General features: G+C 44.2%; 1 protein-coding gene across 1 annotated transcript; it reads right to left on the minus strand.

Moving 5' to 3' along the window:
• Positions 1-3422: 3422 nt before the first annotated feature.
• Positions 3423-9122, minus strand: LOC134209800 (uncharacterized). The gene is made up of 3 exons (XM_062685830.1): positions 8076-9122; positions 5154-7789; positions 3423-5085 (listed from the first exon to the last, which is right to left on the minus strand). The coding sequence occupies exons 1-3, from the start codon at positions 9120-9122 to the stop codon at positions 3423-3425; spliced, it is 5346 nt and encodes a 1781-aa protein (XP_062541814.1).
• Positions 9123-20651: the final 11529 nt, after the last annotated feature.

Genomic DNA, 20651 nt, shown 5'->3' on the forward strand with positions numbered 1-20651 from the left:
ATAGCGGCACTGGTCCTCATGGTTTATTGGGGATGGGAAGGAATTGATGATGCAATCACTTGCCCACTGCAAGCCGAAAACACCCCTTCACTCGCTACGAGTTCATGCGGAATTTTATTGGAATCTTGGGGTTAGGTTCGATGGAAGAGGTTCGTCTTGGTTAACGGGTTGCCAATGTGAAAGTTAGGAAAAGATGGTGTATTCTAATTGGATACCGAAACGAGCTTTTTCGCTCATTTCGAATTCTAAAAGTTACCTGTTAGAACTAGTTATAGGTTGTTGATTTAGGATAGAGGATGTAAACAGTAGGAAAGCCCATTTCTAGTTCTAGCGATTGTTAGAACATGAGAAATATATGGAAAAATACAAAGTAGAAGGTATGGAACGGGCCTGGGATTGAACCCAGGACCTCCTGCGTATGAGGCACAAGTTGTAGCCATACGACCACCAAGCCGCCTTACAAAGTGACGTGGGTCTCTCGTGATGGACAAACTGAAAATCGCAAATTGACCACATCTGCATCAGCCGAAAATTGAGATGTCCGGAATAAACGCAGCGTCAACGGTATTTGGCTCTAGAGAACAGGGATGCCAGATGATATTTTCAAATGTCTTCACAGTCGTTTAAAAATGTCTTCAAATGTCTTCAATATTAAGATTATGATTATCCGAGAAATTTCAAAATCAAATAGGTGTATAAATTCAATAATCTCCTTGTATTACAGATGTTGAATCTCGTGTTGAATAATGTTTATTTTTTTAACATTCAAATTGTTAGAATTCAAGAGAATATTTTTTTTTAATTCTTTATTTTTTTAAAACGAGTTTCCCCTGGATTTTGTACTGAGTCGGATTTTTAAACTTTTAAACTTCCACGTGGAACTCTTTCAAATTGCTTTTTAAAGAATACCCTGTTGGGATGCAAAATTTACTGTGAAATACTTGAAGAAACATCCAGAGATTTTTCTGAAGGAACGTCCGGATAAATATCTAGATCAACTTCCGGATGAATTCCCGATGGAGCTTCTTATAACTTTCTTCTGGATGGAGCTTCTTATTATTTCTGGAAGACTCCTGAAGAAATTTCCCGAGGAATTGCTGTTGGAACATTAAAAGGATTTACTGAAGGAATTTCTGGAGAAAGTTCTGAAGAAACTTCCTTCCGGAGGAATACTTGGAAAAACTTAAGAAGAAATTCCTGTCTTCAGGATGAATTCCGAGAGATTTTCTGGAGGAATACCTGAAGGATTTTCCTAATGAATTTCTGAAGGATATATTATTGAAGCAATTTCCCCTAGAATTCAAGACGAAACTTCTTAAGAAATTCTTGGAAGTAGTTGGAGAAGCTCTTTGAGGTATTGCTGCAGAAAATTCCGAAAGAAATCCTGGAGGTAATAGAAGTATACTTCCAGGGTCATTCCTGAAGTACTCTTCAGGCAACCTTGAAGGATCTTCCAGAGGAGGAACTTCCGGAGGGATCCCTGGAGGAGCTTCCGCAGAAATCCCGGGGGAACTTTTTGGAAGAATTCCTGGAAGAACTATCGGAGGAATTCGTGAAGGAACTACCGAAGGATTGCTGGAGGAACTTTTGGAGGATCTTCCAAATTAATTCCTGGAGGATTTTTCGAAAAAATCCCTGAAGCTTCCGGACAACTTCCTGGATGAATTTCGGAAAGAATACCAGAACGTATGTTTGAAGAAATTCTTAGAGAAATACTCAGAGAAAATACTGGAAGAATGTCCAAAGATATTTTTAGAAGAATTACCAAAAGAATTTAAGGAAGAATTTAACGAGAGTACTTTCGAATGATCGACTGTTTATTAAACCGTCTAAGACGAATTAAGTACTGTCCATTTAATTCCACCAGTTAATGGTAAACTGGTGGAATTAAATGGACAGTACTTAATTCGTCTTAGACGGTTTAATACATTCCACTAAACGAGCTTAATATATTTTTCTGGGACTGTTTATTGTTATTTTAACTTCAAACGGCTACGCAGTCTTTAAGGATTGAAACAAGATTTATATTTGTCCAACGTTTCGACACAAACAGTTTTTGGTGGGATATTCAAATAATTTCTCGTGGAAATTGTCAACATTTTCTTTAGAAATTCCTAAGATTTTCCATCGATTATTCCAAAGAATTCGCATTAGTACTCGCGAAGACATTTCGAAGAATTTCGCTTATATATCCAAAGAATTCCTCGCGAAAATTCCGAAGAATTTCCGAAATTAGGAAAAAATTCCCGGGGACTTCCCAGAAAATCTCCAGTGAAGGGTTTCTCGCGGACATTTCGCGGAATTCCCCGTTGAAGTGCGACATAATTTCCCGTGAAAATTAGAAAGAACCACTTGGAGCTTCCAAGTTCCCGACGAAAATATTTTTTTTGTAGTAGAATCTGCTATAAAATCCAAGTGGAAATTTAGAAATTTTCTCGAAAGTTTTTGTAGAATACTCCGGGCAATTTCCTGCTCAGCACAGAAGAATTTTCCGGGAATTTCCATATAGTTTTAAGCCGTAGTTCAGACTATTACTTCAGTGAAATTCATTAGATTACTCCGATAAAGTCTTGCAAAAAAAAATCTGGAAAATCCTAAAAAAAAATCAAACAAGTGAACTTTGCACATAGCTGCTGTATAAATTGTTTTTCAAAAATAATAATAACAATAAAAGTCTACGTACACCGAGAAAATTCTTTATATTGAATATATTTGTCGCACATATAAATTTTTGCAATTTGGCGACCCAAATATATGCAATTTGTACCCACACATAAATTCAATAACTGCATATTAGAGACCACACATACATTTTATTTGATTATAGATTATATTTGTACTTCGCGTGGAGAGTGGTTATGTGTGCACTACACCCAATATTTTTTTTACACGGTTGGTATTCTTTAATTTCCCGGTTAACCTGATTTTTCACAGCTTTTCAAATACCACTTGAATTTTCTTTGATTTTTTGTGAATTTTTCCATGGGGTTCACTCATAATTTCATCAACTCTAACGGTCGTAATCAACTAAAACCCACCCGTGTAAAAAAAGAATCGGGTGTAATTAGAATCATGAATTAAATTAATGCACGTGGTTTACAAAATGGCCGATTTCTGGCTTCATTCTAGAATCACTGTTCGAACCCAAGCAGGGTGGGTCGAAATCACAGTGGACTGTACGGAAATGTTTACAGGGGAGCACTTCACTACGGAGGCAATATGCAAAGCTATTGCTGGGGGCAAAGTTCTTCTCTTCGGTAGGGCTTTAAAACACAAGAAAAACTGACAAATCCACTAAAAACTATTTATTGTTAATCTGCCAAATACAATTTAAAAACGGCTTGCTGCTGTGCCACTTGGACGCGATAGAACTTGGTAACGTGGTGGTCGTAGTGAAAGTCAAATGCGAACTGAACTTCACGCTACCGCTGCTGCCGGTTCAACTCAGGGCGCAACAGACGTACGGTGTCAGAGCTACGGTAACAAAAGAGATGAACAGATCGCGTGGCACTCGTTGGTTGGTGAATCATGTAATGCTGTTTCGCTCGCTTCCGTCTTCCGTCGGGTGACGGAACATACTCCCCCGGTTGAGGACACTCAACAGTCGTAGCGAATTCGGAAATAAGCGCATTGTCTTCGATAGGTAAAACGGAAATCTTGTTGATGGGACGACGAAAGGTAGTTCCTCCGGAACGCACGTCGACAGCTCGGACCAAGTCATCATCACCGGGATAGACCGCTGTAATGCGGCCCATTTTCCAATTAAGAGGGGGTTGGTTCCGGTCATGGAGAAGGACAACCATACCCTCCTTGATGTTCGGTTGAGTGCGAAGATTTTTCTTCCTGGGTTGCAAAGTGTTGAGGTATTCCCGACTCCAAGCACGCCAGAAATGTTCCCGCATGAGCTGGAGATGTTGCCATCGCGTTAAACGGTTGACTGCGACGTCTTCCAGAGAAGGTTCGGGTACAGCTGTGAGCGGTCGTCCTATAAGATAGTGCGCCGGTGTGATCACCAGCGGGTCTGCAGGGTCGTTTGAAATGGCAAATAGGGGTCGCGAGTTCAGCACAGCTTCAATTTCAATCAAAACGGTAGTTAACTCCTCGAACGTTAACCTTACATTACCAACAATGCGCTTGAGGTGAGTTTTCGCAGATTTAACTGCGGCCTCCCAGAGGCCGCCGAATTCGGGTGCGTCTGCCGAAATAAAACGCCATTCGATGCCACGGTTGTGGCAGAAGGTTTGAATGTCCTGTACAGTTTGTTGGTTGCGAAATTGTTGAAACAGTTGGTTCAGTTCGTGGTGTGCACCTCGGAAATTTGTTGCGTTATCCGAGTGCAACTGCTGAACCATTCCTCGTCGGCCAATGAAACGCTTCAAGGACGCCAGAAAGGCATCGGTACTCAAGTCGGATACAGCTTCCAAGTGGACGGCCTTGGTTGTCATGCACACATAAACGGCTGCGTATGCTTTGATCAAGGCTGGTCGACGCACCCCTTGTTTAATGAGGAACGGTTCGGCATAGTCCACGCCGGTAACTGCAAACGGAGGCGAGGGTACGACTCTTGCAGCGGGTAGGTTACCCATCAACTGGCTGGTACTGGTCGGATTGACTCGAAAACATTTTACGCACTTTCGAGTAACCATTCGAATAGTAGAACGTGCGTTCAAAAGCCAGTATCGTTGTCGCATGGCATTCATGAGTCCAGTTTGCCCGACGTGCAGCTGCTCGACATGCATTTGCCGAATCAAAAGGCGTATCACCGGATCCTTGTCCGGTAAGATGATCGGATGACGGTTTTCAAAGGGTAATAAGGAGCGATCTAGACGTCCCCCTACACGCAACAGGCCATTGGAGTAAACCGGACGCAGATTGGCGAGTTTCTTGCACGGCTCGTTGGAAACCACACGTTTGATCTCGTCCGCCAAATGAACGTGTTGGATCACGTGTATGATAACGTCAGTAGAACGACGTAACTCATCGACGGTCAAATATTTATTGGCCTCGCGCCGCGACGGATGTTTCCGACAGTTGGAAACAAATCGCAGCACATAACCCATGATGCGTTGAATTGTCCGGAAGTTGCTGCAATTGTTAAAGAACGGAAACGGTTTATAGCCGGGCTGGAAATAACACCTTTGATCTCAGGTAACTGATCATCCGGAATGTGCTCGGCAGTGTCGATTTCGTAGACTACTCTTTGGAGATATTCAGGGCCGTTCCACCATAAGCTGTTGTTTCTCAGGGTTTCGGGAAGCTGGCCTCGGGAGACGATGTCAGCAGGGTTTTGTAGGGATCGGACATATTCCCATCGGCAGTCACTAGTGTTCTCTTGGATTACAGCGATCCGATTCCGCACGAATAACTGTAGCTGGTTGAGCGGCTTTCTTATCCAGGCCAGAACAATTGTACTGTCACACCACAGTACAACTTCTTGGTATGCCATATTCAGGGCTGGCAATACCTTTCTTAACAGTCGAGTCAGCAACAACGCGGCGCATAACTCCTTCCGTGGAATAGACAAGTCATGCAGAGGCGCTAACTTTGATTTGCTTGTGAGGAGTCGCAGCTTCGCCGAACCATCGGCAAACAGGCTACGCAAATAAATACATGCGCCGTACGCCACGGCGGATGCATCGGAGAAGCCATGTATATCGTAAGAGATCACTTCGTCGAATGTTACACATCTTGGGATGGCAATGTGATGCAGATGAGACAATGATGTTTTTAGTTCCATCCATTCTTGTGTAGTCACTTCGTCCACTGGATCGTCCCAGCCGATTTTGAGCTGCCACAATCGCTGGGCCAGAAGCTTTGCTAATACAATAACCAGCGACACTAGCCCAAGAGGGTCGAAGAACTTGGCAATCTCCGAATATACCATCCTTTTGGTTACTCGTTGGTTAACAACTTCCATCGGAGTCGAATGCTTTGCTATGGATAGCGTGTCAGCACTCGGGTTCCACAGCAATCCCAGCACCTTTATGGTTTCATTCACTTCCTTTTCTTCCAGGGGCATCGTCTTCTCACGTTCTTCTTCGGGGATGTGTTCGAGAAATTCAGATGAATTCGAACACCATTTGTGAATGGGGAAACCCCCACGCTCGAGTAGTTGCTTCAATTGTTGCTGGGCTTCAATGGCGTCTGCCACCGAATCAGCGCCGGACAGTACATCGTCCATATATGTTTCTTCCTTCACTATTCGGGAGGCGATTGGGAAAGCATCGCCGTCTTCTTCCACCAATTGTACCAAGCACCGTGTGGCCAAAGATGGGGCCGATGCTGTACCGTAGGTTACGGTACATAGTTCCAGGATCCGGAGTGGCTGCGACGGGTGGGGTCTCCAGAAGATTCTTAGAAACCGTCTATCCTGCTTCGCATGGAGTACCTGACGGTACATTTTCGAGACGTCTCCGGAAAAGGCAATCTTGAACTTTCGGAAGCGTAAAACTATAAAATGCAGATCGTTTTGTACTACGGGCCCAATTTGCAGTACTTCATTCAGGGATAATTCGAATGGTGATGACTTCGCACTAGCATCGAACACAACTCGACACTTCGTGCTCGAGCTTGATGGCCGTAACACGGCATGGTGCGGCATGTAGTACGCCAATTGGTTTGGTGGATCATTGTCTTCACAAACTTCGTTGCAGTGCCCAAGAGCTTCGTATTCCCGGAGGAACTCTACATACTGTGCCTGCAGGTCTGGGTTGCGGATGAGACGCTTCTCCAACATTAAAAACCTTTTGACCGCCAGAGCGCGGCAATTACCCAATTTGTCGATGTTCGTTTTAAACGGTAGCTTCACAATGAACCTGCCGCTTTCATCTCGTCGGTACGTAGATAGGAAGTGAGCTTCACACTCGAGTTCTTCAGTTGAAAGCTTGGGGACGTCTGGCACCTCCTCGATTTGCCAAAACTGTTGCATCGATTTTTCGATGTTTTCTATGGAGGCATGATTGGATTGTTGGATGGAAACGTTGACTATTTGTGGTTCAATTATTACACCAGATACGATCCACCCGAAATGAGTGTCTCGCAATATTGGAAGGTTGTCCGCAAGACTCAGCTGACTCGGTTTCAAAATGTCGAAAAACAACTCAACGCCGATCAACAAATCTACTTTATCTGGTGTATGGAATTCGGGATCGGCCAAAACAACTCCTTCGGGCAGGTCCCAATGGGCGACGTTTATCTTTGAGGATGGAATCGTGCCTGTCACCTTCGGTGTGATCAGACACTCAAGACTGGCTTGGAAGTTGGATACTCGGGATCTAATCTTCAGTGTTACCTTGTCACGGGCTAGGGTGCGCAAGGCGTTAATACCAGTAATCGGGACGTTTGCTGGTTTCTTGGGCAGACCCAGGCGGCTGGCCAACTCTTCGGTCACGAAATTCACCTGGGAGCCACTGTCCAGAAGGACGCGGCATGAATAGGATTGGTTCTTCGTATTAAATACCTGCACAATTGCAGTGAGCAGCAATACAGTTTTTGGCGACTGGGCCAAGTTGGACGAGCAGGTGGTAGACACAGGCGGGTCCACGGGGGGATTCTTCTGCGACGTCGGATGGCTTGGCTCAGACGGAACCGGTGGTAGGCTTACCACTGCTTCCGCGGGCATGGAAACGTTGGATTTTGTATCGTGGTTGGATGCCCCATCATCATGGAGCAGCGTATGGTGCCGGCGTTGACACTTGCGACATGACTTATCGGACGGGCATTCTCTGACGCGGTGCCCTTTACGCAGGCAGTTAAAATAAACTCCGGCGGCTCGGATCTTTTCGTTTTTCTGCGAAAGGTTCAAGTTGCTGAGTGCACTACCCAAGTAACCATGAAGCTATATATGCTTGTAAAATACACAGCCCTTAAAGTTGACTTAAAGTGGAAAAGGGCAATTATAAGACCGAATTAATGGTTCATTACTTTGACATGTTGAAATAAAGCATCAGTAATGCATCGCTGCATTCGCAATGCTGATTTAGAGTATCGTTGTCTGACAGTTGATAAATAAATGCAACTTCACATCGTTAAAACTGATCTAATGCAATTAGCATTTAGCATGTCGATTTATTCACTGTATGGAACACTGCATCGCAATTCTCTAGAATTTGACACCTGGATTTCATAAAATCGATGGTTTGCTGGTACTTTGGAAGCTCGCCTTTTCTTTGGGTTCCTTCCCAGGCCTTCCTAGTTGACTTTTCAAACGCTGAGATGATCAAGTAAACTATGATGTGCTCCGAAACTCCAGTAATAGCTTGCTGCAGGTAACGAAGGCTCTCAACATGGCGAGTAGTTTCGTTGAGCAGTGCTCGAAGCTCTTTATATGATTCCGAAGCCATTTTCTTCAAGGACAGTAACCCACGAATGTGAGTTTCAACGATGACTCGTTGATTCTCATAGCGGTCAGTCAAAATGTCCCAAGCGTGATCGTAATCACCTTCGCTCAGAACTTTGGTATCCAATATACCAGCAGCATCGCCTATGAGCGCCTTATCGAGGTGATAGAGTTTGATAGCATCACTGTCCCCCGAGTTGGCCATCAGATCTTGGAAAATGGCCTTGAATTTTGGCCAAGCTGAATAACTTCCGTCAAACGTCGGGATAGGCGCCTTTAGCGGTTGTTGTTGGATGACCACTTGAGGAGCAGCACGAGTGGATGGAGATATTTGATTATCAGCAGCTTTCGCTGCCAGTGTCAGCTCTTCAATAATGTTAGACACGCCATAATGCAGATCCTCGTAATCTGCATATTCTTGTTCCTGATCCTCCATCGCTTCATCCGACACTAATCCAACAATCTTGGTGTGTAGTTGACTGTATTCGGTGTAGGTGGCAGAAAGTCCTTTGGATAACACATTCAATTGTGCCAACCCAATCGACTGGTTGGCGATCAGCGTACGTTTGATCCTAACCAGCTTCATTTTAACTTGAGCCCGCTGCCGAACTGCTTTTTCGTACTCCTTCTTGGTTATCTCATCCATCGTTGCTTCCCACTCGGCGAATCCGAGAAACGTACTGGTTTCACTGGCAACGGAGGTTACTTCCTGCTGCTCTTCTTGATGTTGTTGGTCACCGCTCGAAGCGTTTTTGTTTTGCTGCGACCGTGTTACAGGTGGCATTAATCACTTTTTACTTCGTGCTCTTCTTGCACATGAACTCCCACACACTTTCGGATGTCTCAACGAAATTGTTTATTTGTTCTCAAATGCACACCAGATTCTGGTGTTCTGTTCACTCGCGACGACTACGCGATTCTCGATTTCGAGTTTTTGCTCGGGCACTCACAGCAGCAGCGTCGGTTTTGTTTTCGTTTGTCAGGTTTTCACACACACACACTGAGCCGACGGCGACGGCTTCGATTTCGTTTCGCTTTTGGGAAGATCCATTAATTACGTAACGCAAAAATTGACCATTTTCAACCCCCCCTCCCCCCTATGTCACACTTTTTGTATGAATCATTGTAATTTTTTGTATGGATTGTCACACTTTTCTCAATCCCCCCTCCCCCCTCTGAGCGTTACGTAATTTGTGGATGCTCCCTTTACAGCGTTTTTCTCAGGCGACAACAACGGTCGGCGTCTCGATCCGGTTGGATCGGCACACGGGGCACACTCTGCCACTAGCAATCCGGTTCGGGATGGACCAGATGTTCGAGCCCAAGCAGGGTGGGTCGAAATCACAGTGGACTGTACGGAAATGTTTACAGGGGAACACTTCACTACGGAGGCAATATGCAAAGCTATTGCTGGGGGCAAAGTTCTTCTCTTCGGTAGGGCTTTGAAATACAAAAAAAAACTGACAAATCCACTAAAAACTATTTATTGTTAATCTGCCCAATTCAATTTAAAAACGGCTTGCTGCTGTGCCACTTGGACGCGATAGAACTTGGTAACGTGGTGGTCGTAGTGGTCAAATGCGAACTGAACTTCACGCTACCGCTGCTGCCGGTTCAACTCAGGGCGCAACAGACGTACGGTGTCAGAGCTACGGTAACAAAAGAGATGAACAGATCGCGTGGCACTCGTTGGTTGGTGAATCATGTAATGCTGTTTCGCTCGCTTCCGTCGGGTGACGGAACAATCACCTTAAAGTGGAAAAGGGCAATTATAAGATCGAAATAATGGTTTATTACTTTGGCATGTTGAAATAAAGCACCAATAATGCATCGCTGGATTCGTACTGCTGGTTTAGAGTATCGTTGTCTGACAGTTGATAAATAAATGCAACAATACATCGTTAAAACAGATCTAACGCAATGAGCATTTAGCATGCCGATTTGTGATTGATGTATGTGCAATATTGAAATGCTTGGTGTTACTTGGGATTGTTTCGAACACTTCGAACAACTTCTTCAAGTTTCAATGCCCGATCAACCATCAACATCTCGGCATGAGCCGCCAAGATTGCGACGTCAACTACAAAGCTCCATCATTGCAGGAGATTGAAGCAGCTATCCGAAGCATATGAAATCCAACAAGGTTCTCGGGGTCCATCACATTCAAACAGATACGCAGCAGCAGACAGCAGCAGCAACAGCAGCAGGCAGGATTCCGCCCGGAAGATCATGAGTATACTCCTGGAGCAAGTCAACGAATTCCAAGAGTCCCTCTACCTGGTGTTCATTGACTAAGAAAAAGCTTTTGAGTTCCGGACAAAATCGTCGGCCTCATCGAAGCGCAGTACGAAGCTTTGGTTTGCAGAGTCTTGCATAACGAAGCTTTGTCTAACCCCATCCGGGTAGTCGCTGGAGTGAGGCAATCATGTATTCTATCTCCGCTACTGTTCCTCATCGTAATCAACGAGATCATGGTGGGTGTGATTGACCTGCTCTGGCAGCCTATTGCTATGGAGCATCTAAAAGATTTGGCTGATGACATAGCTCTACGACGCACAGATATGCAGAGTAAGCTCAACGACCTGGCCGAACGCTTCTCAAAGGCGGATCTCACCATCAACGTCAAAAAGATCAAATCGTTGGATGTAAACACGACCACCCCCTTCAACTTTACGGTAACCGGACAAGCAGAGGAGTAAGTCGAAAACATTCAAAATCTTGGCAGCGTCGGAAGGTGGAAACAAGACCAACATAAGAGCACGGAAGACATTTGTTTTGATGTCATTGTTCATAGCAACCAGTTTTTGACGTGGAATTACGTCTTTCGGTAAGATAGGGGGATCATTCTAAAATATAAAATTTGGAACCGTCACGAAAAGAGGTCAGGAAGTAAGAGCCAATAACTCAGCCGTTTTTCTGGAGATTTTGGTATGAATCGATCAGTTAACTCTCTAAGATTTCATACAACTAATGCAAACAATTGTTTTAATGCATTTAACTATTGAAAATCTTATTTCGACAGGTAGTGTTCAAATTTCACTTTTACAGTAACATTTCGGCTATTATCCATTCACAATTAACATGCTCAAAATAATTGAATTTCGCATCCACTATCGACCGATAAGTAATTCTACGTTCAATTTGCGGTCGTGTCTTTAATACAGAGCATTAGTGATTAATCATAGATTATTAATTTCGTTAATCATAGAACCTTCATTTCATTTATTTAGTCTACATCTATACAGATAACACTGAATCAACAATTTGACGCCACAATACACGGTTCGAGGCCACATCTCTCCATCCTCGAATACGCCCCACGCTCGCCAAGTCGTTCTGCACCTGGTCTGCCCATCTCGCTCGCTGCGCTCCACGTCGTCTCGTACCTGCCGGATCGGAAGCAAACACCATCTTTGCAGGGTTGCTGTCCGGCATTCTTGCAACATGCCCTGCCCATCGTACCCTTCCGGCTTTAGCTACCTTCTGGATACTGGGTTCGCCGTAGAGCTGGGCGAGCTCATGGTTCATTCTTCGCCGCCACACACCGTCTTCTTGTACACCGCCAAAGATGGTCCTAAGCACCCGTCTCTCGAATACTCCGAGTGCTTGCAAGTCCTCCTCGAGCATTGTCCATGTTTCATGTCCGTAGAGGACTACCGGTCTTATTAACGTCTTGTACATGACACATTTGGTGCGGTGGCGAATCTTTTCGACCGCAGTTTCTTCTGGAGCCCGTAGTAGGCCCGACTTCCACAGATGATGCGCCTTCGTATTTCACGACTAACGTTGTTGTCAGCCGTTAGCAAGGATCCGAGGTAGACGAATTCCTCGACCACCTCGAAGGTATCCCCGTCTATCGTAACACTGCTTCCCAGGCGGACCCTGTCGCGCTCGGTTCCACCCACAAGCATGTACTTTGTCTTTGACGCATTCACCACCAGTCCAACTTTTGTTGCTTCACGTTTCAGGCGGGTGTACAGTTCTGCCACCTTTGCAAATGTTCGGCCGACAATGTCCATGTCATCCGCGAAGCAAATAAATTGACTGGATCTGTTGAAAATCGTACCCCGGCTGTTACACCCGGCTCTCCGCATGACACCTTCTAGCGCAATGTTGAACAACAGGCACGAAAGTCCATCACCTTGTCTTAGTCCCCGGCGCGATTCGAACGAACTGGAGTGTTCGCCCGAGATCTTCACACAGTTTTGCACACCATCCACCGTTGCTTTGATCAGTCTGGTAAGCTTTCCAGGGAAGCTGTTCTCGTCCATAATTTTCCATAGCTCTACGCGGTCTATACTGTCGTATGCCGCCTTGAAATCAACGAACAGATGGTGCGTTGGGACCTGGTATTCACGGCATTTTTGAAGGATTTGCCGTACAGTAAAGATCTGGTCCGTTGTCGAGCGGCCGTCAACGAAGCCGGCTTGATAACTTCCCACGAACTCGTTCACTAATGGTGACAGACGACGGAAGATGATCTGGGATATCACTTTATAGGCGGCATTAAGGATGGTGATCGCTCGAAAGTTCTCACACTCCAGTTTGTCGCCTTTCTTGTAGATGGGGCATATAACCCCTTCCTTCCACTCCTCCGGTAGCTGTTCGTTTTCCCAGATTCTGACTATCAGTTTGTGCAGGCAAGTGGCCAGCTTTTCCGGGCCCATCTTGATGAGCTCAGCTCCGATACCATCCTTACCAGCTGCTTTATTGGTCTTTAGCTGTTGAATGGCATCCTTAACTTCCCTCAAGGTGGGGGCTGGTTGGCTTCCATCGTCCGCTGAACTGACGTAGTCATCTCCTCCGCTGCCTTGACTTTCATTGCCTGTACTCTCAGCGCCATTCAGATGTTCCTCGTAGTGCTGCTTCCACCTTTCGATCACCACACGTTCGTCCGTCAAGATGCTCCCATCCTTATCCCGGCACATTTCGGCTCGCGGCACGAAGCCTTTGCGGGATGCGTTGAGCTTCTGATAGAACTTGCGTGTATCTTGAGAACGGCACAGCTGTTCCATCTCCTCGCACTCCGCTTCTTCCAGGCGGCGTTTCTTCTCCTGAAAAGGCGGGTCTGCTGTCTCCGCTTCCGTCTATAACGTTCCACGTTCTGCCGGGTACCTTGCTGCAGCGCGACCGCCCGCGCTGCGTCCTTCTCCTCCAGAATCTGTCTGCACTCTTCGTCGAACCAATCGTTCCGTCGACTTCGACCCATATACCCGACGTTGTTCTCCGCTGCGTCGTTAATGGCTGCTTTGACTGTATTCCAGCAGTCCTCAAGAGGGCCCCATCGAGCTCACCCTCTTCCGGCAACGCTGCCTCGAGATGCTGCGCGTATGCAGTGGCGACATCAGGTTGCTTCAGTCGCTCTAGGTCGTACCGCGGCGGTCGTCGGTACCGAACATTGTTGATGACGGATAGTTTTGGGCGCAGTTTAACCATCACCAGATAGTGGTCAGAGTCGATGTTAGCGCCACGATATGTCCTGACGTCGATAATGTCGGAGAAGTGCCGTCCATCAATCAGAACGTGGTCGATTTGTGATTCTGTCTGCAGTGGTGATCTCCAGGTGTACCGATACGGGAGGCTGTGTTGGAAGTAGGTGCTGCGAATGGCCATATTCTTGGAGGCGGCGAAATCAATTAGTCGTAGGCCGTTTTCGTTCGTCAGCCGGTGAGCGCTGAACTTTCCAATAGTCGGTCTAAACTCCTCCTCTTGGCCAACCTGAGCGTTCAAATCTCCTATGATGATTTTGACGTCGTGGCTTGGGCAGCTGTCGTACTCACGTTCCAGCTGCGCGTAGAATGCGTCCTTATCGTCATCAGTGCTTCCGGAGTGTGGGCTATGGACGTTGATTATGCTGAAGTTGAAGAACCGGCCTTTGATCCTCAACCTGCACATTCTCTCGTTGATCGGCCACCACCCGATCATGCGCCTTTGCATGTCGCCCATCACTATGAAAACTGTTCCCAGCTCGTGTGTGCTGCCGCAGCTCTGGTAGGTGGTATGATTACCTCTAAACGTTCGCACCATTGATCCCTTCCAACAAACCTCCTGCAGCGCTACGATGCCGAATCCACGGTCCTTGAGCACATCGGCGAGTATGCGTGTGCTCCCGATGAAGTTGAGAGATTTGCAGTTCCACGAACCGAGTTTCCAATCGTTAGTCCCTTTTCGTCGCAGTGGTCTTCGCCGATGGTTCCGGTCCGTACTCTCTTGTTGATTGTTCGTTGCTTATGTTTTTTTAAAGGCTGGCTTGCAGGGCCTGACACCAAACCCCCTAAATTTCCGGAGGACCATTCCTCCTTATTTCCGGTGGACCATGGTGCACAGTTTCACTTAGAGTCCCTCGCTGGCACTCGGACGATGATCAGCCGCCCCTAACATGGAGAACAGACGCTGTTGTGAGCCGATCCTGACATGGAGAACAGACGCTCAATAAGATTTGCACCTCCGGAGAGGAGCAAACCCCCCCTTCCCTGTCATCATACGACCATAGTTCCCACCGGGGTTGGTTACCCGATCTTCCCTAAGGTTGCTCGTATCCCGGCCAGCACCGCGGGGAGGTAGGGATAGGAGTTGCTGGGTAAGAGGCTAAGGACCGCGAGATGGGGTCTATTTTATTCCTTCAGGTACGCGAAGTACCAATGGTACGCTTTACCCAGCATTTGTCGTGCCATCATAGAACCTTACATTTAATCATTAATCACTAATCATATTCATAATTGTTTTGAGTTTATTCATGAATAATGCGCAATTATCATCAATTTTAATCATTGCATACATAGCTTTTATTCATTAATCTTTAATCATAATCATTCAATTTTCATACCTTTCAATAACCCAATTTGGTAAAAATGTTCCTTGATAATTGATCCATATGCAAACCATTCAATTTGATTATTCATAATCATTAATCATTAATCATACCGATCTTTAATCATTATTCATACACATATTGTGTCAGCATTTAATCACGATTGGTAACCTTCTTTAATCATACTCCAAACGGTTTATTCATTAATCGTAATCGTTAATCATTGTCAAAAAATAATTTAAACGATAATCGTAATCATTAATCATTGTCAAAAATGATAAAATCATTAATCATAATCTTTAATCATAGAGTTGAATTATTTAATCATAACAAATTTAATCATTCATTGGAAGCGTTATTCATTAAAGCCCCAAACGCAATATAACGGAACGGCGACGGAAACGGCAAATTTGACAGGAAATATATGGGCTAACTGTCAAATTTTCCGTTTCCGTCGCCGTTCCGTTTTATTGCGTTTGGGGTTTAACGCTCTGCTTTAATACAACCTTCTACTTTTTAGATCTAGAACCCATTTCAATTTTTTGCAATATTTCTGATATCATATCGGGTACCCGCATAATCATTTATACCCTTGTTTATACCTTTCTTCGTGCAGTTTCAAATATATTGTCGGCGTAGCACCAAGTTAGAATTCGGAAGTCGGGACTTCCGAACCGAACTTTCTTCCGAAGTTTTATTTGTCAAACTAATTGATGCGTTGTTTAGCGCATCTTTAGGCGAATTCAGCGCACTACTTCCGAAGTTGGGAAAGTTGCCTGTATCTGGAGAAAAATCCAACTTCGGTATAAAAAGCGGTATAAATTTATTCCGGATACACAATAACATGGGCATGGTCTATACAGGTTGATAAATATCATAATCAATATAATACTGAACAAAAACTTTCCTCCAAAAATTTATGAAATCGTTTTTTCACGGTCAACATTCTTAACAACCCGTTCCTCATACAGTCCGGTCTATAGACGAAAACCGAAGCCACTATGGTTAAAACGTTATCAGACTACAGTACGATTATGGTCCAGTACCATTATCATTATGGGTCAACGTGGAACGTAAACCGCTCTAATAAAGGTTGAGCTATCGTTTGGATAAAAGATATTTTAGTTATATATGTACAAGATAAAGGTTGTCGCTTCGGTTCCCTCTGTTCTGTTGTCCGAAACATGTTGGGTACCGAACTGTCAAATCGTATGCATTTTTCCTTCATTAACAATTAATTGCATATTATTCGGCAACTCGGACGTACAAAACAATTTTTTTTTGTTATATAAATGTCGTGGCTGTGCATATGCACAGCACATGTTTCGAAATGGACAAATTGATATGAAATTTGCGAAAAAGAATCCACGTGTCTTGGAGGGACTCGAACCCTCAACCTCCTACTCTCTAGATAGGCGTGATAACCCCTACACAACAAGACCACTTAAAGGTCACGTTTGCGGAAAAGCCATCAGAAACCGAGTAGCAACCTCCACCGCGGTTAGCTCTTTTTTGCAAATTGAATATCTTTCGGATGCTTGATTTGTCCAATCTTCATTAACATTTAGCACAAAAGATATTTTAGTTACAAGATAAAAATTGTCGCTGTCATCGCTGTCCGGAACATCTTTTGCAAATGTCAATGAAGGAAAAATACATACGATTTGACAGTTATGTACCACACATGTTTCGAACAGCAGAATATAGGGAACCGAAGCGACAATCTTTATCTGGTAACTAAAATATCTTTTTTAGCACCCTATCCTCGCCAGCAAAAGATGTTCCGGACAGCGACCATCTTTATCTTGTAACTAAAATATCTTTTGGACTAACTAACTATCTTTTGTATTTATTAAGTGATAAAGCTTGTAGTCTGAACAGACTATGTACCAGGGTTGTTAACGTTAATCAACGATTAACACCGTTGAAGTTAATTTTCTCTTGGTTCAACGTCAACGGCGTTGCGTTGAACTACTTGGATTGTAACGTTAACGTTAACGGGATGCGTTGATTCAACGTCAACGGACATCGGTAATCTGCTCGTTAGTTCTTTCTCATTAGCTCCTGCCCAATAAACAATCAGGACGTTTCTAAGCCAATGGGGTATCCATGGGTCATAGATTTTTTCATTATCAATCGTAGTTCACCACCGAAAAGCCAATGACAGTCTTGTTAATATTTCCATTCAAGCCAGATCAAGATTTATCATGGAAAAATAACATGCGATTGGAACGAATGAAATTGCAACTTGTACATTTTCAGGAGGTCATTCAATATGCGAGCAGTTTAAACATATGTGTGGGCTGCTGGTGTTAGATGCATTCATGGATACCAAACTTGACAACTTCGAGAAATGAAAATACAGTTCTTCGCAATACATGAATATGAGAAAAGTTTATCTGTTTGTTTATTGCATTCATTGAGAATACTAAACGAAAAAGATCTTTCATTGGGCATATCTTTATGTCATGCATACAGTTTGATGGTTTCAGCTTTCATTAAATACAAAATTCGGGTTTATAAGTTAATAATATTGATAATTTGATAAAATCTGTATTCATAAAAATGAATTTCTGTCTGTCTAACCCTTATAGACTCGGAAACTACAGAAACGATCAGCGTGAAAATTTGCATGCAGAGGTTTTATGCACTGTTTCTTGTGTTTGAAATGGTAGATTATGTTTGGTAATGAAAACTCTGGTTTGATTCTCACAATTGAAGTGATAGGAGAGCGTAAATTTTGATTCCAGTTTTGAAATTTTCAGAAACCTAACCTCACTTTCAATTGCTAATAAAATACATTGTTATCTTGTGACATATTCCGTCATCTGACTAGTGAAAGTAGATGAGTAATGAAATTCTATTATTGAAAACATGATCTTAATTTGTTTTTTTTGTATGTCAAATCGCCTTATGTTTCAATAAATTTTACATATGTTGACAAACAAAAACTCTTGCCAATAAAAGAACAAAAATGAGCATGAGCATGATGACCGTGCATTTCGTAGTTGCTACTCCGTGATCAATCGAACAATCGCAATTGCACAGGGAACCAATGGATGGAAGCATGGGATATGCTCTCCAACCTCAATGTGCACAGTCCGAGAGTTCTAGTATTTTGGATGGTCGATAACGGCGCTGGCCACGTCCTCACGGTCATCGGGGATGGGAAGGAATTGATGATGCAGTCACTCGCCCACTGCAAGTCGAGAACACCTCTGCACTCGCCACGAGTTCCTGCGCAGTTTTATTGGAATCTTGGGGTTAAGGTTTTATGGCAGAGGTTCGTCTTGGTTAACGGGCTGCCAATGTGATAGTTATGAAATGGTGCTGTAGTATTCTAATTGGATGCCGAAAAAAACTTTTTCGCTCATTTCGAATTCTAACAGTTACCTGCTAGAACTAATCAAGTTGTAGGTATAGGGATAGAATATGGAAACGGTATGAAAGCCCATTTCCTGTTCTAACGATTGCTAGAACACGAGAAATATATGAAAGATACAAAGTAGGAGAAATGAAACGGGCCTGGGATTGAACCCACGACCTCCTGCGTATGAGGCAGAAGCGGTAGCCATATGACCACCAAGCCCCATCTTGCCAATAAAAGAACAAAAATCCTTAAAAAATTGGATTCTAACAACTCATTAACGTGTGAAATAACGAAGCCGTTAACGTTTAATTAACGGAGAGCGTTACCGTTACCGTTGATAAACGTTTCATAAAGGTAAACGGAAATATCGTTGATCGTTGAAATCAACGTTAACGGATTAACGAAACGGCGTTAATCTTTAATTAACGTTAACAACCCTGCTATGTACGCAAATGGCCACTGTTGATTTTCCCCAATGAAAAAAAAATCAACCGTGACCATCTCTGCATCCGTGACCAGGGGGGTAATATGCGGTGCATCGCGCCTCCTCTGCATGTAATATGAAGCAAATGTAAATAAACAATCCCACATTTTTTTCGTTAGTCAGCAGTTGTGTAGGTTAACCAATATCCTACAAGAATCCAGTTCGAAAAATGTTACACTTGCCAAGCGGGGTGGCCCAGGGTGGCCCGCCTTTCCCAAGCGGCGAGGCCCGGATAATATATCTTAGGTAGGCTTGATTTGTTCGTGGATGACAGGCGTACTCCCCCCCTGTCCGTGACCATCTCTGAGAGAAATAATGACAGATGCTCTGTCAGAAACTTAACGATTTACTGTCATCAGACTTTCATGTTAAATTGCTATGACCAGCACTGGAGCAGGGATGCCAGATATACAGACATGTCTGTATTTATACAGACTTTTGGTCTTGCATACAGACATCATGCAGATTACAGACATTATACAGACTTTTGATTGATGTTACAGACTCTTACAGACATTTGTTTTCTTTGGAGAAAACCCAAAGCAGAAAAAATCATGAAAACCTGAGAATCTCCGATGATGATCCTGTATAAATTATAAGCTAATGTTGCTTCTGAAATCATTACGCAGGGAATCGTGAGAGAACAACACCAAAGAAAATCGAATCAATTTTTCTGATGACCCCGGAATTTTAGTTCGGAATGCTTGAAGTAAGCCTGGAATATGTTTAAATGTATATTCTTTGGAATCATTGTACAAACTTCATAAATATTTTATAAGTAATTTGAAGGTGAACTTGGATACTTGAATGGAAGAACTTGATTTTACAAGCATCCGCTGACAAAATGCACCTCAGAGTTGCTAACGTCACAGACATTGCAGATAGTACAGAAAGGGCTCCTGCCGAAATTATGCAAGGGCCTTTTTTGTCCGATTCGGAGCCGGGAGATGATCTGCTGTTCTTTAAAATAGGGAACATATGTCCACGCCGATGTGGTCCCTTTAATTTTCCGGAGGTAAACGGATGTAGTTGTCCAGTTTTTCCCAGTTTTCTCAAATGATTTTCTTCATGCAGGTTTTGACATCACTAAACGGGACGGATGTCGTGAAATGTTGGCGATTTCGGCAAGGAGATCTGCCTTGTTGTTGCCAGGCACTCCACAGTGCCCCAGGATCCAAGGAAAGGTTGTGTTCAGGAGCATGTTCGCTAAGATGCTTTGGATCCTGTTGTGCTTAGGCTTATCACTCTGGAATGTGGAGATGGTGCTGGCAGAGTCTAAAAGTACGAGGATGGGTTCCCTGGTCGGGTAGAATACGACGCCGTGGCTGCTCGAGCCACGCCGAGGCAGTCCGAGATAGTGAAACCAGTCCCAGTGACCCCAATGCCGACTCCCCCCATCCGTAAAACTGTGTTCATAGTTGTGGAAATATCTGTGGCTCAACTACCGACCTTCTAAGAGCCACAGAATTGTCACCCCCGCGGGAATTGCAAACTATTTATATTCGCCGCAGGCCGTAGTGTGTCGATTCCGGCCCCCTTCAGCTAGGAGAGGGATCTTGTATTCTCCAGCAGTGGCTGCGGCGAACGAGCCGGCTAGCGGCAGATGGCCGCCAGCGCACGGTGGCAAAAAGGCAGAATGCCAGCCTCG

Source organism: Armigeres subalbatus, chromosome 2 (assembly GCF_024139115.2).
Source record: "Armigeres subalbatus isolate Guangzhou_Male chromosome 2, GZ_Asu_2, whole genome shotgun sequence".
In the NCBI taxonomy this organism is placed as follows: Eukaryota; Metazoa; Arthropoda; class Insecta; order Diptera; family Culicidae; genus Armigeres; species Armigeres subalbatus.

What these genes read in the sequence shown, in the direction of transcription:
- LOC134209800 (XM_062685830.1), bottom strand. Translation starts at nt 9,122, where the DNA reads ATGCCACCTGTAACACGGTCGCAGCAAAACAAAAACGCTTCGAGCGGT. An exon ending in GCGATGCAGTGTTCCATACA is followed by an intron (nt 7,790 to 8,075) that starts GTGAATAAATCG and finishes AACCTTTCGCAG; the next exon opens with AAAAACGAAAAGATCCGAGC. An exon ending in GAGCACATTCCGGATGATCA is followed by an intron (nt 5,086 to 5,153) that starts GTTACCTGAGAT and finishes TAACAATTGCAG; the next exon opens with CAACTTCCGGACAATTCAAC.